The sequence below is a fragment of the Prionailurus bengalensis genome, chromosome D2 (assembly GCF_016509475.1).
Source record: "Prionailurus bengalensis isolate Pbe53 chromosome D2, Fcat_Pben_1.1_paternal_pri, whole genome shotgun sequence".
Taxonomy (NCBI): domain Eukaryota; kingdom Metazoa; phylum Chordata; class Mammalia; order Carnivora; family Felidae; genus Prionailurus; species Prionailurus bengalensis.
This window is the reverse complement of record NC_057351.1, coordinates 29,558,616-29,578,161: the sequence shown is the minus strand read 5'-3', so window position 1 is coordinate 29,578,161 and position 19,546 is coordinate 29,558,616. Positions and strand designations below refer to the sequence as shown.

The 19,546-nt window shown below is 46.1% G+C and overlaps 1 protein-coding gene across 1 annotated transcript in view; it reads right to left on the bottom strand.

Moving 5' to 3' along the window:
- Positions 1 to 18,931, bottom strand: part of STOX1 (storkhead box 1) — a 52,699-nt gene extending 33,768 nt beyond the window's left edge. The window contains exon 1 of the mRNA XM_043596501.1: positions 18,532 to 18,931. Coding sequence (XP_043452436.1) covers positions 18,532 to 18,844 — 313 coding nt within the window. The 5' untranslated portion in view covers positions 18,845 to 18,931. The remainder of the gene's footprint in view (positions 1 to 18,531) is intronic.
- Positions 18,932 to 19,546: the final 615 nt, after the last annotated feature.

Genomic DNA, 19,546 nt, shown 5'->3' with positions numbered 1-19,546 from the left:
TCTGATGCAGCGATGAACGACCCTGGTTAGGACTCCTTCTGTAGCTCCCAGAAGCTGCAAGTGCCTCTGTCAGATGGGAAGTGGGCAGAAACTGAAAGAGTGGACCTAGGCCGGCCGACTCCATTTTGTTCTGTGTCCTCCATCTTGAGTGACTATGTCCCTGACATGGCCCCCTTTTCCGGACAAACCGCAGAAAGAAATTCCCGCTCACCCACTAAAACCCCCTCCCCTTGAGTAACTTCTCGCTCACCTGTTCAAACTTCCCGTTCAAAGCACACCCGGCAACCTGCGCAACAGGACTCTGATCCTTCCCCAGCCAATTGGCTAAGGCCACGACCATCACCCCACCAACTGCCCCTAGACCCCTATAAAACCTTTGTGCTTTCGAAACTCGCTCTCTCTCTCTGGCATCTCACCGCTGCGTCGGTGCAGGTAGGAGATTGAGCTCGAGCTAGCTCGAATAAAGGCTTCTTTGCTTTTGCATCGGACTCGGCTCCCTGGTGGTCTTTGGGGATCGCGAATTCTGGGCATAACAAAACCATGCAATTTTCAATTTTTCAAATGTAATTTTTATTCACTCTAGATTAAAAGTAATGTAGATTGTTCCCTATTTTTAGGAAATAATGATTTATATATCAAACAGTCAGAAAAGGCCAGGAATTACTGGCCTGCGAGAATCATTCAGTGTTTCAGTGGGACGAGAACAGCACAACACGGTAGGAAACACGCCCACTCTACAGACTGAAGCTCAAGTCCAGAGGCAGCCGGGAACTGGCCAGTGACAGGACAAGTTAGGAATGGAAGCCAGGTCTCACGGACTCAGAGGCCACTAAAGCCTGATTGAATCTGAAAAAGCAAAGCCTGGGGCACACTGATAAATATTAGTGCAGCCGTAAGAGAGAAAAAGTTGTTTCTGTGTCTGTTTCAACACAGTAGTGATCTTCTGTCACATGGAACCAAGATAGCCAAAGTACACCTTCCAGAGCGACAGAATGAGGCCTCCAGGACGGTTTGATGGCAGATTCGAGTACTGCCCAAGCGCCTGGCCTGGCACTCTGTGTGATCCACAATAATAATGAATTGCTAGCATTTACTGAGGATTCATCATTGCTGGCTGGGCACTTTTCTAAGTGCTTTTACCTGCATTGTTTCATATTTACTACTCCAACAACCCAATGTAGTCGTAGTATGTAAGTTTTACAGACGGGGAGGTAGAGCTATGGAGAGTTAAACACACTGTCCACTGTCTCGGTAGCCTTGATATGATGTGAAGCCAGGCAGTCTAGCTCCAGAGCCAGTGTTCTTGACCACTGGTATTTATTGAGCACTATGTTCTGAAATCCCTCTTCCTCCTTCTTTTTTTTTTTTTTTTAATTTTTTAATGTTTATTTTTTTAAGAAAGAGAGAGGGGCACCTGGGTGGCTCAGTCAGTTAAGCGGTCGACTTCGGCTCAGGTCATGATCTCGCGGTCCGTGAGTTCGAACCCCGCGTTGGGCTCTGTGCTGACAGCTCAGAGCCCGCAGCCTGTTCCAGATTCTGTGTCTCCCTCTCTCTGACCCTCCCCCGTTCATGCTCTGTCTCTCTCTGTCTCAAAAATAAATAAACGTTAAAAAAAAAAAAAGAGAGAGAGAGAGAGTGCGCGCTCTCAAGAGCTTGAGCGGGGGAGGGGCAGAGAGAGAGGGAGAAACGGAATCCAAAGCAGGCTCCAGGCCTGAGCTGTCAGCACAGAGCCTGACATGGGCTTGAACCCATGAACCATGGGATCATGACCTGAGCTGAAGTCAGAGGCTTAACCAACTGAGCCACTCAGGCACACCGCTCTTCCTCCTTCTTAAATATTGGCCCTAACCAGTGGCATCAGAGGCCCCCAAAGAGCCCAAGCAAAGGCTGGGAGAAGGAGGCCTGTAAGCCACTTGGGCTTTGGTGGAAGGCAGCAGTGAAGCTGGGTTGGGCCTGACCTGGATAAGGTCTGGCCAGAATTAGCACCTTTTAATTTGGGTCAATTAGCAGGAACTGGGGGTGGCCTCCTAGCCTCTGCCTTGAAGGAGAACTGAGAATAAAATGACAGGTATGTTTCCAGTGCAGGAAATGCCACTTGGCCTATGTCCATAGGGCTAGGAGACCTTGCACTGCTCACTGTGCCCTCCTGGCACCCAGGTCAGAGCTGGCCTAGCATGGTTCTTGATCAACAACTAAAGGAAAGGCCTTGATCAGTTCCAGGCAGGGTGCAGACAGGAAAAAGACCTGAAAACACTTCTTTTTCCTTTTTTTAATTTTTTTAAATATTTATTTTTGAGAGAGAGACAGAGACAGAGCATGAATGGGACAGGGGCAGGGACAGAGAAAGAGAGAGACACAGAATTGGAAGCAGGCTCCAGGCTCTGAGCTGTCAGCACAGAGCCCAACGTGGAACTCAAACCATGAGCCACAAGATCATGACCTGAGCAGGAGTCAGACTCTTAACCTACTGAGCCACCCAGGCGCCTCCTTGAAAACATTTCTACCCTCCAATCCCCAAACCCACTCCCAACCGGACAAAACCCCCCACCAACCCAAACCACCACAATAAACAGGTATCTGCTGATGCTCTTAAAACTTAAGTTAGCATCATCTTTAGTTGCCTTTCAAAATACTTTTCCCCTTAGTTGATACAGATTTTCTAATTTTTCCTAAAGGATCTGTTCCTTTTTGATCCTCAGTGGCCCTGTGCCTCTCCAGAATTTAAATAGGTCTTCTGCGGTTTCTCTTTCCTCTGCTTCCTCCTGCACCTACCTTGCTTACTCCTTGGTATCTGGAAGGCATTTGATTTCACAGGTTTTCAAAGACTCCAGAGGTCAAAGGTCAACACTTACATTTGTAACACACAGTCAGAAAAAAAGAAGATTTAGGAGAGAGATATATACATCAGAAGATTCAATGTTGTTAAGATATAAACCTCCTCAAATTAATCTGTAGATTTAACACAATCCTAATAAAGATTCTAGCAGGATTTTATTCTTTGTAGAAATTGACAAGCTGAGTCTAATGTTTGTACAGAAAAGTAAAGGGGGGGGGGGTGCCTGGCTGGCTCAGTCAGTAGAGCATATGGCTCTTGATCTTCAGGTAATGAGTTGAAGCCCTATGTTGGGTGTAGAACGCTTACATAAACTTAAAAAAACAAAAATCTTTAAAAAATCAACAAATCAACCCATGTAACTGAGACATTGTCCTAATACGCAGTTACTGTGATACGACCCTTTAAAAAAAGAAGAAAAAGAAAAGAGAAGAAAAGGACCCATCACAGACAAACAAAAGAAAGAAAGTTGGATTTCAAGATCTACTATACAGCTAGTCATCAAAACATTGTAGTTTTGGTGAAATGACAGGTTATAGACATCAAAGGAAGAGAACATACTCCAGGAATATGTGGTCAATTTCCATTCAACAAAGGGCCAATGGAGAAAGGACAGTCTCTTCAACAAATAGTTCTTAAAAAATTGGACATATATATGCAGAAAAATGAACCTCAACACATATATCATATACAAACACATACATGAAATGCATCAGAAAACCAAACATAAACCAGAAGTATAAAATTTTTAAAAATTTCTCGGACAAAAATCTTTATGATCTTAGTAAGGCAAAGATTTCTTAGGACACAACAAACACACAAAGGAAAAATTGATAAATTGTACTTCATTAAAATTAAAAATTCTGATTTTCATAAGGTGCTGGTAAAAAGAATAATACACAAAACAAAGACTGGGAGAGGGGTGCCTAGGTGGCTCAGCTGGTTAAGCATCCAACTTCAGCTCAGCTCATGATCTCCCAGTTGCTGAGTTCAAGTCCCAAGTCAGGCTCTGTGCTGACAGCTCAGAGCCTGGAGCATGCTTCAGATTCTGTGTCTCCTTCTCTCTCTGTCCCTCCTCCATTCGTTCTCTCTCTCTCTCTCTCTCTCTCTCAAAAATAAACATATTTATTAAATTTTTTACATTTTATTTATTTGAGAGAAAGAGAGAGAGAGAGTGTGCAAGCTGGGGAGACAGCCAGAAAAACAGAGAGAGATAATCTCAAGCAGGCTGCACAGTCAGCATGGAGTCTGATGCACAGTTCCATCCCACAACCCTGGGATCGTGACCTGAGCCGAAATCAAGAGTTAGACGCTCAACCAACTGAGCCACCCAGGCACTCAACAAATAAACATTTTCTAAGAAATTTTTAAAAAAGACTGGGAGAAAACGTTTGCAAAACACATATATGATAAAGGACTTGTATCTAACATATATGAAGAACTTGTACAATCCAATAAGGGAAAAAACATTTTTTTTTAAATGGGCAAAAGATCTTAGCAGACACTTTACCAAAGAAGATACAAATGGCAAATAAACACATGAAAAGATACTCAGCTCACTAGGCATGAGAGAAATACAAATTAAAACCACAATGAAGTACCACTATCCATCTATTAGAATAGCCAAAAATTATCAAACTAAACAAAAGACAGTATCAAATGCTAGACTAGAATACTCCTACATTGGGAATGCAAAATGCTTTGCCACTGGGGAAAACAGCTCTCTAATCCCACTAGGTATTTACCCAAGAGAAATAAAAACACATACCCATACCAAGACCTGTGGTTAGTTAATGTTCGTTGCAGCTTTATTCATAATCACTAAAATCTGTAAGCAACCCAAGTATCCATCAACTGGGTGAATGGAAGGACACATTGAGGAACATCTACAAGTTACAATACTACTCAGCAACAAAAGGAATGAATTACTGATACACACGCTGATGAATCTCAAAAGCATTATCCAAAGTGAAAGAAGCCCGACTCAAAATGCTTCATTTACGACATTCCAAAAAAGGCAAAACTATGGGGACAGAAATCAGATCAGTGGCTGTTGGGATCAGGGTGAAAGGATGGAACTGATCACAAAGGGACTCTAGGGAATTTTGGAGGGGAGGGATAGAAATACACTATACCTTTAAGTTCAAGTTTGTGTATTTATTTATTTTGAGAGAGACAGAGATAGCGTGAGTCGGGTAGAGGCAGAGAGAGAGGGAATCTCAATCAGGCTCCGAGCTGCCAGCTCAGATCTCGACGAGAGGCTCAAACTCACGAAACCATGAGATCATGACCTGAGCTGAAACCAAGAGTTGGACGCTTACCTAACTAAGCCACCCAGGCGTCCCAGAAATACCCTATATCTTAATTGTGGTAGTGGTTACCTGTTTACATTTGTCCAAACTCAAACTTGTATACCTAAAAAGAATAAATTTTCTGTATGTAAATTATGCCTCACTAAACCCCCAAAAAGAAGCCAAATATTTCATTTTTAAAATGTAACTTATAAGCAATTGCACTTATGTAAGACTAATCAGCCATGGAAAAATTTGTGTTGCCAGACCCTTCCATCAAATAAATACACTTACAACTGATGGTTTTAGACTTGAGGAGACAAAAGCTGTTTTGATTTAAAAAGAATTTTCACGGGGCACCTGGGTGGCTCAGTCAGTTAAGCTTCTGACAGGCTCAGGTCTTTGTCTCACGTTTCATGAGTTCAAGACCCACATCCAGCTCTCTGCTGTCAGTGTAGAGTCAACTTCGGATCCTGACTCTCTCTCTCTCTCTCTCTCTCTCTCTCTCTCTCTCTCTCTTTCTCTCAAAAATAAACACTTAAAAAATATATGGGGCACCTGGGTAGCTCAGTCAGTTAAACGTCCCACTCCTGATTTTGGCTCAGTTCACGACCTCACCGTTTGTGAGATGGAGCCTCATCAGGGTCTGTGCTAACAGTGTGGAGCCTGCTTGGGATTCTCTGTCCCTCTCTCTGCCCCTTCACAGCTTGCTCTCTCTCTCTCTCTCTCTGTCAAAAAATAAACATAAAAAAATAATAAAAATTAAAAGAGAAAAAGAATTTCACAAGGGACTTACTGATCCTTAATCACAGCTAAAGAAATGCGGCAGAGCCATAGAGAGGTGCCATGACTCAGCAAGGGGATCATTTTGAACATTCTTGCCCCAACAGATAATTTTTTTAAGTTAAATTATCATGTAAAAACCTTAATTCTGCAAATGACCTTGGGCAAGCAGTTTCTGTTTCCTCATCTGTAAAAAGTCAGCTGATCTAAAGAGTACCCTGCATTAAAATTTAAAGTCTGACTTTCCCTAACTAGCACAATTTAGCTGAACCCCCAGGGAGCCTTTGAAAAGCCCTCTGACCTATAAAACCTGTGAAGTCAAACTCTACTCCTTGAAACTTCTTCCATTAATTGTGTGCGTGCGTGCGTGCGTGCGTGTGTGTGTGTGTGTGTGTGTAATATCTGATTAGGGCATTTCCATATCCAAAGCCCCAACAACTCTGGGGGCAGGGCAGGCATGGTGACTTTCATTAATAAGAGGAGGGCTGCAGGATCAGAATGCTGGGAAAACTCAGTCCCAAGTCCCATGATTAATACCCTTCAAATATGGGCACCTGGGTGGCTCAGTCGGTTAAGCGTCTGACTTTGGCTCAGGTTTTGATCTCAGGGTTTATGAGTTCGAATCCTGAGTCGAACTCTGTGCAGACAGCCTGGAGCCTGCTTCAGATTCTGTGTCTGCCCCTCCTCTGCTCACACTGTCTCTCTCTCTCAAAAATAAATAAATGTTAAAAAGAAGGTTTTTTTAGTACTCTTCCAACAGCTCAGACTCTGTCCATGTTCCCCATTTCCCCTCCCAACCTTCCATACTCCATGGCTCAGACTCCCCAGGGTAGGTGTGCTTTGCCAGTTTTTACTTTCTCTCTCTCCATCCCACTATCACAACAGCTCAGAGACAGAGGCCCTCTACAGGCCTCTGGGCCCACCTGATGAGCCTATCAACTCCTTCTACAAGACGCTCCATAGGAACCCAGAATTTCCCAAGAATTCCTCAAACGTCTCCCCGAGAAAGAGTTTGGCAAAAGAGGTTTCCATGGTAGAACAAGCTTGGAGCACTCAGATCTTTCTCCTGCCTCCTAGATGCAGGCAGTCAACAGACTAAGTTCTCCCAGAAGTCTTTGCAGTAACAAAACCTGTTTAAATGTGGTTTCCATACGCACTTACCTAGGAAACTCTTCCATGTAATACCTGTCCACATGCCACACAGCTAGTGTTTCCACACGCAACTGGATCAGTGCTGTTAGCTTCCTTGCATTTATACTTTTTTTTTTAACGACCTTTCTAGAAACCTTGTGTTTCCAAGAAAAAAAGATACCTGTAACATGCTAACATTTATGTAAAAAATGGGGGCAAATATATACCTTTGTATTGCTTGTAGATGTATAAACTATCTCTGGAAGGATTAGGAAACCAGGCACGGCAGCTGTTCCCAGAGAAAAGAAATACGGCTGGGGGCAGGGAAAAGAGACGTTTTACTATGTGCCCTTTTGTACCAGGTGCATATGTTACCCTAAGCAACCCATTAAATAAAAATAACAGGCGCTAAAAAAAGGTAACATCTTAAAAATATAAAAAGTATTCCAGAAGCGCATGAGCACACACATGCACACAGAACACCCCAACCATAATCAATACAAGAGAGAACACAGCCACTGTGAGTATTTGGTGCTTGTACTTTAGTCCCACTTGCCTTTTTTTTGCTTTTGTTGACTGTACTTTTGGTGTCCTATTCAAGAAATCATTGCCAAGACCTATGTCATGAAGCTTTTCCTCTAGGTTTTTGTTTTTTTGGTTTTTTTAGGAGTTTTACAATTTCAGGTCTTACATTTAAGACTTTAATCCATTTTTTTTAATTTTATTTTATTTTAGAGAGAGTGCAAGTGGGGAAGAGGAGCAGAGGGAGAGAGAGAGAATCTGTTTTTTTTTTTAACTTTATTTACTTTGAGAGAGAGAGTGTGTGTGTGTGAGCAGGGGAGGGGCAGAGAGAGAAGAAGAGAGTGAGTCTCTGCTCACAGAACAGAGTCCCACACGGGGCTTGAAACCACAAAGTGTGAGATCATAACCTGAGCCAAAATCAAGAGTTAGATGCTTATTAACCAACTGAACTACCCAGGTGCCCCAAGTTTTTAATTCATTTTGAGTTGGTTTCTGTGTATGGTCTAAGAAAAGAGTCCAATTTTATTCTTTCACAAGCGGATATCCAGTTCTCCCAACACCATTTGTCGAAGAGACGAGCCTTTCCCCATTGTGTATTCTTGGCACCCTTATCAGAAACCAGCTAACTGTGTACGTGTGGGCTTATTTCTGGCCTTTCTATTTTGTTCCACTGGTGTATATGTCTACCTTTATGCCAGTACCATAAATGTTTTAATTATTATAGCTTTATAACACATTAAAATCAGGAATCATGATGCCTCCAGCTTTGTTTTTCTCGTTCAAGATTGTTTTGGCTATCCAGGATCCTCTGTGATCCCATATGAATTTTAGAATGTTTTTTTCTGTTTCTGTAAAAAATGTCATTGAGAGTTTGACAGGTTGCAATGAATCTGTAGACCCCATCAGGTCTTCCAATCCATGAATACAGGAAAAAATTACCTTAAACTAGCCTTATTAAATTCACACAATAAAGGCCATTTATGAGACGCCCATAGCTAAGGTCATAATGAATGGGGAAAAACGGAAAGCCTTGCCTCTAAGATCAGGAACAAGACAAGTATGGCCACTCTCATCACGTCTATTCAGCCTAGCCAGAGATATTAGGCAAGAAAAAGAAATAAAAGGCATCTAAATTGAAATGGAAGAAGTACAGGGCACTTGGCTGGCTCAGTTGATAGAGCATGCGACTCTTGATCTCAGCGCTGAGTTCAAGCCTTACGTTGAGGGCAGAGTACTTTAAAAAAAAGGTGGGGAGGGGGAGAAGGAGGAGGAGAAGAAGGAGAGGAATCACTTTTTGACATGATCGTACACGTGGAAAACTCGAAAAGATTCCACAAAAGAACTGCTAGAACTAATTGACAAATTCAGTAAAGTTACAGGGAACAAAATCAACATACAAAAATCAGTTGCATTTCTATCCACTAACAAGTATCCAAAAAGAAAATTAGGAAAACAATCCCATTGACAATAGCATCAAAGAGAATAAAATCCTTAGGAGCAAACTGAACTGAGGAAGTGAAAGATTTGTACACTGAAAACTAACAAAAATTGATGAAAGATAAAAAAAGATTTATAAATAAATGGCAAGGCTTGGTTCTTGGGTTCTTGCACTCTGTACTTTCCAAAGTGTTCTCCCAGAGGGTGTCCCATCTGAGCCTGAGGCCAACTCTGCAGAAAGGGCAGGTAGGATGCTTGCCAACAGGAGGCGACCGAGGCGCCCAGAGGACTGGATCAGAAGCTGCTCACTCAGCTGCTTAGGGGCAGAGGATTAGATCTGGGTGTCCTAAATGGCCCTCGGCCTCTCCCCACAGCTTTACTCAGAGGGCAGACCACCACCTCACGGGCGCAAACGGCACAAACTACAGTGGGTCCACAGGCTATGTAACCCTCCAAAAGAACCACCACTGCAGAAAACACTCTGGAGGAAAGATAATGCCCACATAAGGCTGGGAAAGATTTCCTACGCACCATGTCAAATGTAATGTGTAACGTACGCATTATTCACCCCACAACTTGATACTCTTCAGTGGCCTCAGGCTCAAATCCACACCCCTCAGTATGGTGGTCAGAGTCTGTCACAGGCCAGCCCCTCTCTAGGCCCTTCACGCCACTGCCCACGTGCCACTCCACGCTCCGGCCGTGCCTGGCCGCCTGTGGTTCCCCATGTGGGCCATGCCCTGCGACACATGCCCTCCCCCTTTGCTTTATTAAAATGTGCTTCTCTGGGGTGCCTGGGTGGCTCAGTCGGTTGAGTGTCAGACTCTTTGATTTCGGCTCAGGTCATGATTCCAGGGTCGTGGGATCCAGCCCCGCGTCAGCTCCACGTTCAGAGCGTGGAGCTTGCTTGAGATTTTCTCTCTCCCTCTGCCCCTCCCTTGCTCTCTCTCTAAAATACAATAAGAAATAAAAGGCTCGATGCATGGCACAATGGGAGAAGGAAGATGACCATCTTTTACAAACAAACAGTGTGGAGCTGACCTTCTGGGACATTCACCCCTCAATCAGCAACAGAGGTAAGAACAGAGATGTCTAAAACTCAAGGATGACTCAATAACTGGCTTTTCTTTGAAGAGCAACAGGCACGTGAGTACAGCCAGTGATGGGAAGCCTGCCAATGGCTGGCATGGGGGAGACAAAAGAGCACCCACTTTGGGCACCCGGCAGAGGGTACAGCCTGCAGACACCCTCGGTGACAGCCCAGCTTGTTCAGAGGGTGGCACTCAGGTCTGGCCGAAGGGTGGTGTGATGGTCAGTCTCAACCATCACTCTGGCTAGGCTACAGCTCCGTAATTCAATCAAATGCTGACCCAGGGACTGCTGTGAACATATTTTATAGATGTGATTAAAGTTTACACTCAGTTGATTTTAGGTAAGGGAGATGATCCTACTTAATCTAGATTTCAATCAGCTGAAAGGCCCTACGAGTAGAACTGAGGCTTCTCAAAAGAAGAAATTCTACCAATACACAGCAGCTTTGGCTGTGCCTCAGAGTCCCCGCCTGCCCTGCATGATGGCGAGAACTGCAGATTCTGGACTTGCCTCCCTGGCCCCCACAATCATGCAAAAGTCAATTCCTGGTAATAAATCTCTGAATATATATATATATATCTCATACCGGTTCTGTATCTCTGATTGAACCTTGACTGATAACAGGAAGGCAGGCACCTTTCAGAAGGTGGGGAGAAAAAGGAGGCTCAGGCTGGAATGGGATTAGAAGCACTGTGATGCATGTTAAGGGCTCTGGACTTTTTCTGAAAAGCAAAGGGGAGCAGCAGAGGTATCTGAGCAGAGGAAGAGCAGAATTAGATACGCATTTTAGATGCCATTAGTCCATCTACCTGTGAGGTGGCGAATGGACTGAAGTGCACGGAGCCAGCCAAGGCTGGCTGAAAGGGAAGCCAAGGGAAGAAGCTGAAGTCAAAACTCAAGTAGGAAATGGTAAGATCTTGGATGGACAAAGGCCTAGCAGGGGAAATGGAAAGAACTGAGTTTAAGAAACACTGAGGAGTTAAGCTTCCCTGAGCTTGGTGACCTACTGGCCTGGGGTATGAGAAAGAAGGCAGAGGAGTCCAAGCTGATTTTCAGATTAATGGTGCTTTTCATCCCACTGGGCCTCAGTGCTACATGGCAGCAACTCGAGGTGTCTTTTCTTATCCACCAGTTGCTAAATCAAAACATGGAGCCAGAAACACTCATCAACTGGCCAGATGCTACATACAGATCATCCAGCTTGGTAACAATATGCCTACAAGACACCCTGTTGTGAGCCCTTTGGCTCTTTTGGACTGAACTGTTCAGCTGTCTCAGCACAGAGTAAGGAGAAAGGTAACATCTGGCAGAACAAAGCCAGAAAAACATGTGTGGAAGGATCCTGGGTAGAAAGGAGAGAGGTAAGAGCAGGGGCATGGTCCGAGCAGCTGTTTCTGCCATTTCCTGGGCCTTGGAGTGGACCAAAGCCATGGTGGCAATCTGATAGCCTCACAGGGAGAGTGAGGGCCAGGGCACTGGCTTGTGAAAAATGCCAGAACCTTCACAGGAACCATGGGAAGACCGGTAGTGAATAAAGAGGAAGGCAAGAAACGCACACACCACCACCCACGTGACAGTCCTGATTTCCATTTCCTGTCTGCAAAATGGACAGAATTATTCCAGCTTACCACCTAACAGAAGAAAAGGAATAATCAAGCTACAAAAGACTGGGGAGATATGAAGATGTGTTTGAGAGAAAGAAGACTTGGGACAGAGATATTTGTTCCTGGTGACTGTCTAAATGATCTTGACATGACCATTAGTTTCTCAACAGGCTAGACATTTCTCGTCACCAGAATGACATTTCTTAAAAGTTTATTTATTTTGAGAGAAAAAGAGAGCACAAGAGAGAAAAGAGGGGAACAACAGAGAGGAGAGAGAGAATCCCAAGCAGGCTCCATGCTGTCAGCATAGAGCCTAACATGGGGCTCGATCTCACAAACTGTGAAATCATGACCTGAGCTGAAATCCAAGAGTCAGATGCTTAACCGAATGAGCCATCCAGGCACCCTAGAATGACATTTTAAAAGAGGAAAAGACAGACTAAGTATGCAAAGAATACTGGAGCACCTGCATGGCTCAGTCAGTTAAGCATCTGACTTTGGCTCAGGTCATGATCTCACGGTTCGTGAGTTTGAGCCCCGCATTGGGCTATCAGCACAGAGCCCACTTCAGATTCTCTGTTCCCCACCCCCTCTATCTCAAAATAAATAAACTTAAAAAAAAAAAAAGAAACACAGTCTATTAATTAGAAAAAAAATTTAAATATGTAAAGAATAAAGAGAAAGAAATTCAAAAAAAGAAAACCAGCCAACCATGAGAAAAAGACAAGAAAGGATCAGAGAAAATCTTCAGAAACAATCACAAAACAAGTGATAAAATGGCAATAAATACGTATCTATCAATAATTACTTTGAATGTAAAGAGACTAAATACTCCAATCAAAAGACACAGGGTGTGAAAAAGGACAGCCTAACTGCCTATTAAGAGACTCACTTCAGACCTAAGAACACCTGCAGATTGAAAGTGAGGGGATGGAGGAATGCCTGGTGGCTCAGTCTGTTAAGCATCTGATTCTTGGTTTCATCTCAGGTCCTGATCTCACAGTTCGTAAGTATGAGCCACACGTCAGGTTCTGCACTGATAGTGCAGAGCCTGCTTGGGATTCTCTCTCTCTCCCTCTCTCTCTGCCCATCCTGTGTCCGTTCTCTCTCTCTCTCAAAATAAATAACTTTAAAGAAAAAAGAAAAAAAAGTGAGAGGATGGAAAAACATTTATCATGCAAATGGATATCAAAAGAAAGCCCAAGTAACGATACATATGTCGGACAAACTAGACTTTAAAACAAAGACTGTAGGGGCACCTGGGTGGCTCAGTCAGTTAAATGTCTGACTTTGGCCCAAGTCATTATCTCACAGTTTGTGGGTTCGAGCCCTGCATCAGGCTCTATGCTGACAGTGTGGAGCCTGCTTGGGATTCTCTCTCTCTCTCTCTCTCTCTCTCTCTCTCTGCACCCCCCCCCCCAACTTGTGCTGTCTGTTTCTCTCAAAATAAATAAACTTTTTAAAAAATCTATAACAAGTGACAAAGAAGGGCACTATATCATAATAAAGGGGACAATCCAACAAAAAGATCTGACAATTGTAAGTATTTACGCACCCAACTTAAGAGCACCCAAATACATAAAACAGCTAATAACAAACATAAAGGAACTAATGGATTATAATACAATAATGGTAGGGAACTATATTTTTTAAATTTTTATTTATTTTTAAGTAGGTGCCACACATGGAACCCAACGTGGGGCTTGAACTCACAACCCTAAGATCAAGACCTGAGCTGAAAGCAAGAAACAGACGCTTAGCTGAATGAGTCACCCAGGCGCCCCAATAGTAGGTGACTAACACCCCATTTACATCAACACACAGACCATCTAAACAGAAAATATACAAAGAAACAATGGCTTTGAGTGACACACTGGACCAGATGAATTTAACAGATACATTGAAAATATTCCATCCTAGGGGGGGGCCTGGGTAGATCAGTTGGTTGAGCATCCAACTCTCGATTTTGGCTCAGGTCATGATCCCAGGGTCGTGGTATTGAGCCCCACATCAGGCTCCGTGCTGAGCATATGGAGCCTGCTTGAGATTCTCTCTCTTACTGCCCCTCCCCTGCTCTCTCACTCTAAAATAAAATTTAAATTTAAAAATTTTAAAAAGAGGAGGTGCCTAGGTAGCTCACTCGGTTAAGCATCCGACTTCAGCCTAGGTCATGATCCTGTGCTTTGTGGGTTCGAGCCCCACGTCAGGCTCTGTGCGGACAGCTCGGAGCCTGGAGCCTGGTTCAGATTCTATGACTCCCTCTCTCTGCCCCTCCCCTGCTCGTACTCTGTCTCTGTCTCTGTCTCTTTCTCTCAAAAATAAATAAACATTAAAAAATCTTTTTTAAAAAATAAATAAAAACTTAAGGGGGGACTCCTGGGTGGCTCATTCAGTTAAGCATCTGGCTCTTGATTTCAGCTCATGTCATGACTCACAGTCGTGAGATGGAGCCCTGCCTTGGGCCCCTCATTGGGCTCAGAGCTGGGCATGGAGCCTGCTTAAGATTCTCTCTCTCCTCTCCTTCTGCCCCTTCCCTGATCACACTCCTGCTCTCTCTCTCTCAAAAAAAAAGGTAAAACAACTCCATTTATGGTAGCATCCAAAAGCATACAGTTCTTAGGAACATAAATTTAACAAATGATATTCATGCCCTCTACCCTAAAAAGTACAAACCCTTAGTAAGAAAAATTGAGAACACTCAAACATAGATATACCACGTTCATGGACTGCTAAAATGTCAATTCTCCCCCAAATTAGGATGACCAATCATCCCAGTTTGCCTGGGACCAAAAGGGTTCCCAAGATGCATGACTATCAATTCTAAAGTCAGGGCAGTCTCGGGCAAACCAGGATGTATCAGGGACATGGGGAGAGGTGGAAAGATCCTTCTATCGGCTCCCTTTCACCAGTCTGACCTGCCTGATCAGACTGCCCCCCAAATCACATGCCAGAGAACTCTCGCTCAACTAAATCACAGGCCAATCCTGCAGCGCCCACACATGTCACAGTGGGATGGAAAAGACTGTGTGAATCAGCCAACCTATGTTTATTTATTTTAGAGACAGAGAGAGTTGACAGAGTGTGCTCTTGAGGGGCAGAGAGAGAGGGAGAGAGAGAATCCCAAGCAGGCTCAGAGCTGACACAGCAGAGCCTGATGTGGGGCTCGATCTCACAAAGCATGAGATCTTGACTCCAGCCAAGATCAAGAGTCAGACCCTTAACCAACTAAGCCGCCCAGGCACTTGAGCCAGCCAACTTCTAGCACATAGCCTCCCATTCAGCTATCCCCCCCCTTCAAGTGAACATGAAGGAAATAGGCTGACTCTATTTTCACCTTGTACACGAGCAGCTCTTAATGAAGTATGCATTAAAACACAAGCACACTCAGAAGAGCACCTGACACATGAATGGGTTAATGAAGCAAGTATTTAGAAAGAGCCACAGGCATTTTTATTCAATGAGAACAGATGGAAGGCCATGCTAGGGGTGAAAGAGTAGGGACACCGCAGCTATAAATTTCAGGAGAAAGGAACAAACTGTTTGGCCAAGTGGCCTTCCCTCTCTTACCCTGGGAAGCCATCATTAACTTTTCACCACCCCAGGAGGTGTGGTCCCAGAGTAACAACTGATTCAGCCAAACAAATACAGGTGTCCCCCACCCCTAACCACCTGCAGTGGCTCAGCTTGCAGAGCAGATATTTCCCTCCAGTTTCCAGAGCTCACCCCTTTCATTTGTTAATGTCACTTGCTTATTAGAAACAAACAAACAAACAAACAAACAGAGACAGGAAGACTGGAGCACAAAAGAAGAGTTAGCTCTTGGCCCACACGTTAAAGATGTCCCTCTTTTTAGGAGAATGCTCTCAGTCTGGGAACTATTTTTCTCACCAGAGGGAAGTTGAGGTGGAGAGTGAAGAGGGAAAGAAAAGACACAAAACAAGGAGAAAATATAAACTCCTCCTTAAATTCAGGTCTGCACCAGAAAGTGGAAACTCCAGTCACTCTTGTCCGCTCAACCAGGGCACTCCTACCTCATATTTTATGAGGCCCCAGGAGTTCCAGGTCCAGAAGCCCAGGAGGAGAACCCAGCAGAGTACCATGGGTTTATAAAGCTGGTGGCCACCTCTGCTTCCCTCCCTGCGCTTTGCCTGAGCTGGCCAACAGCATTCCCCATGCACAAATACTTTTATATGGGAGTAAATGAGCCTCACCAAAAAAAAAAAAAAAAAAAAAAATCTACAGCAAAGGAACCAAATTGATCTGACCAAATTGATCTTTTTTGTCTTTTGCTAACATTTTGCTCTTCACCACAAAGTAACAGTACCCGCAAGAGTGCACCATTGTTCTTCCTTGCCTTCCTGGAAGCCCATATTTGCTTCTGAAAGTCAATGCTGCCAGATTCAGGAAAGCAAGTGAACAGAAACTTCCAATTTCTTTGTGGGGAAGCAGCTCCTCCTTCCTTCACCACATTCTGGGACTGAGATGGCCCGAGAGCTGTCTTGATGCAGTTCTCTGATGTGACCCCAGGACCCCAAGTTAAATCAGTAATTATCAATTCTATTTAAAATAACCCCCCTCCCCATGTGCATCCATTGGCCTGCATCAAATAAGATCTTTCTCCATTCTGCTATCCAAATTGTCCTAATAGGTGGTTTTGTGCAAATTCCGGCTAAAATGTCCAAATTCTTATCAGGACTCTGTTAAAAACCTCAACACCATTCCTTTTAAGAGACCCAAGTCAGGGGTGATGACCCAGCATAAAGACCCCTGTTACTGTTCACTCCACAGGCTATAGTGTCCGTAGCATCCTGAGTTTTGCAACAAGGCAGCAGTATCTAGTGGGTGGAGAATCAGAGTACTTGGCGACGTGTTTTCTTTGTCCACCGCACTGTTCAGATGGCAGAAAACAGGGCCAACCCAGGAACCAGCATTCTCCACTGCTTGATGGGCCCCCGGAGGTAGTACCATGGCTGCCTCTGGCTTAGCACAAGTGCTCTGTGTCACCCTCAGGTCCAGACCCCAACTCCATCCACTCCTTCTCTGCAATACTCTCTCACCCTTTGAAAGGGGGTGGGGGAACAGAGAATGCAACCACTAATTCAAACCAGAAAAACAGAGGACACAGAGCTGAAAAGAGTTTTTCATCCAGCCTGTCTGAAAGACCCCTTCCCTGTGAGAATTTTGGCTTGGCTACTTAGCTCTCTGCTATTAAAGTCAGAAACCGATTTTCTTCACTAATTCCCACAAGTCAAAGGTGATGAAGTGTGTGTATGTGGCTTTGCAAATGAGCTCTCTTTTGCTTTTAACAGAAGAGTTAAAGTGGTCTGCCCCCCAACAAAAGTGGGGCAGGGGTACCAGAAAGATGGGAACGCAGGGAGATGAAAAGCCAAGGTTTATTTAGCCTCACTGGCCCCGATATTGAGACATCATCTCTGAGCAGATGATACACAACATCAAGTGCCTCTTGTACCCTCCCAACCCCCACCCCACCTCCCTTCTCCCAGAGGACGTAAAACAAATGTTTTATTTGCTCCACGGAAGGAGGAGGATTTATGGACTGAGTGGGGGGGGGGGGGTGTCCTTGGTAGGAGTCAAAATTCAGGGCTGGACAACTGGTGACTTGTCAACAGCACACCATCAAATGGTCGTCACAACCCCACTCTTAAATGCAAACAAACGAGACTGTGGCCGGGCGCTGACAAGCCCTCCGGAGTTTAGAGTTTAGTGGTGGGTGTCAAAGACCACTCAACGGTGGAGTGCTTTCGTTTCTCAAATGAAGCTGTTTGATACAAGCAAAAAGTTGCTGTCTGTCTTCTAACAAACGGGCTCTCTGAAAAGGCTGAAAAGGAGGAATTCTTTCTATTTAGGCTAATGGGATGGGTTGTGTTCAGAGCACCATTTGTCATTTCTTTTCCCCAAGCAGTTAATCACCCCAAACCTTCCACGAGGCCCTGAACCGCGAGACCACACCACCCAGTACAGAAGGGCATAGAAACCACAGACTTGTCCGCTCCAACCCTGTAACTTTAATAAATATAAATAAATAAATAAATAAATAAATAAATAAATAAATTGATTCACTGATTCATTCATGCATTAAAAAAAAGCAGCAACCGGGGCGCCTGGGTGGCGCAGTCGGTTAAGCGTCCGACTTCAGCCAGGTCACGATCTCGCGGTCCGTGGGTTCGAGCCCCGCGTCAGGCTCTGGGCTGATGGCTCAGAGCCTGGAGCCTGTTTCCGATTCTGTGTCTCCTTCTCTCTCTGCCCCTCCCCCGTTCATGCTCTGTCTCTCTCTGTCCCAAAAATAAATAAACGTTGAAAAAAAAATTAAAAAAAAAAAAAAAAAAGCAGCAACCAGTTCAGAATCAGTATCCTTCCTAAGCACATTCATTCATTCATTAAAAAAAAAGCAGCAACCAGTTCAGAAATAGTATCCTTCCTAAGCATACTCATGGTGCAGGGGCAGAGGCCTCTGTCTCCTGACCCCAGTCTGGGTGCCCCGTGGCTCCTCCAGAGCATCACTTTTCTAAGTAGAAAGTTCCTTCGGCCGGGAACCTGTTGGCTCCACTGGCTGAAAGACTTGGGATATGGAGGCATCCCGGAGTTGGCCCAGGGCAGCGGCCAGGCAGACCTGGGGGGAGCTGAGCTTCAGTGTCCTGGCAGGAAGAAATGTCTTGGGAGGACGGCCCTCCTCCAGCAGCCCACGGGCCGCGCATCCCCTCTTCCCCCGGCTCCCGCGGCCTCAGAGCAGAGCCCGGGCAGCACACGCCCCCGGTGGCCAGGGCTCCGTCCCCGCGGCCGGCGCGGGGCGCCCCTCCCGCCCGGGTCCCGCACTCACCCACCGCCCGGATGCGGAAGCCGCGCGGGGGGCGCAGCGCCCGGCGGCACCAGGCGTCGCGCAGCACCTGCAGGCTAGCGGGAGGCGCGTGCACCAGCAGCACCCCGCGCCGCAGCCAGCCCTGGAAGGCCAGCCGCGAGGCGGCGCGCGCCAGCCGCGAGTTCCAGAAGCAGCGCGCGTTGGCGCGGCGGAACGCGCGGAAGATCGCGCGCCCGCCAGGCTCCTCCGTGCCCGCCGCCGCCGCCTCCTCCGCCTCCAGCCTGCACAGCACCAGCGCCAGCGAGCCCGGTGCCAGCTGCACAGGCCGGGCCATGCCGCCACGGGTGGCCGGAGCCCGCAGCCTAGCGCATGGTCGGGAGCGAGCACCGGCGGCGGGAGGAATCGGCTTACTGCGCGCGGCGCCGGCTGCCGGGGGAACGGGCTCCTGGGGGCGGGGACGGCTGTGCTCGGCGGGTCGGGGGGTGGGGCGGGACGCGAGGCCTGGGAGCGGCCACGGTCCTCGACCGCCGGCGCCCAATGGGGGTTTCCAAGGGCTGAGTTACCAGGACTTGCTCCACCCCAGGCAGGACTCCGCCGCCCTGCCCCCCATTGCCTCCCCCACCCCCGTGTCTCTCTGCACTTCCCAGCTCCCGGGGCAACCGAGAGCTCCCCTACCCCGGGGCGGGGGGGGCCGCGCTGGGGCTTTTCCAAGTCCTGCGGGGGCCGCCGCAGCCCCCGAGAGGCTCTTTCAACCGCGGCGCGAGTAGCATGGCCAGGTGGTCCCCAGAACTGAGCCGACCGGAGTGGCCGCCATCTCCCTGGCTTTGGGATCCTTCCTAGTGGGAGAGGCGACCAGGAACAACCCGCGGGTGTCAAGGACCTCGCTCGGGCCCGAGAGTCTGTAGACCCAGGTTTGAGTCTCGGTCTGCTGTTTTGCTCGCTACTTCCCTTGTCTCCGAGCCTCCGTTTACTGCCCTGTAAAATGAAGAGCTGGAACTGAAATCTAAGAATTCTAAAATTCTTTCTACACATGAAT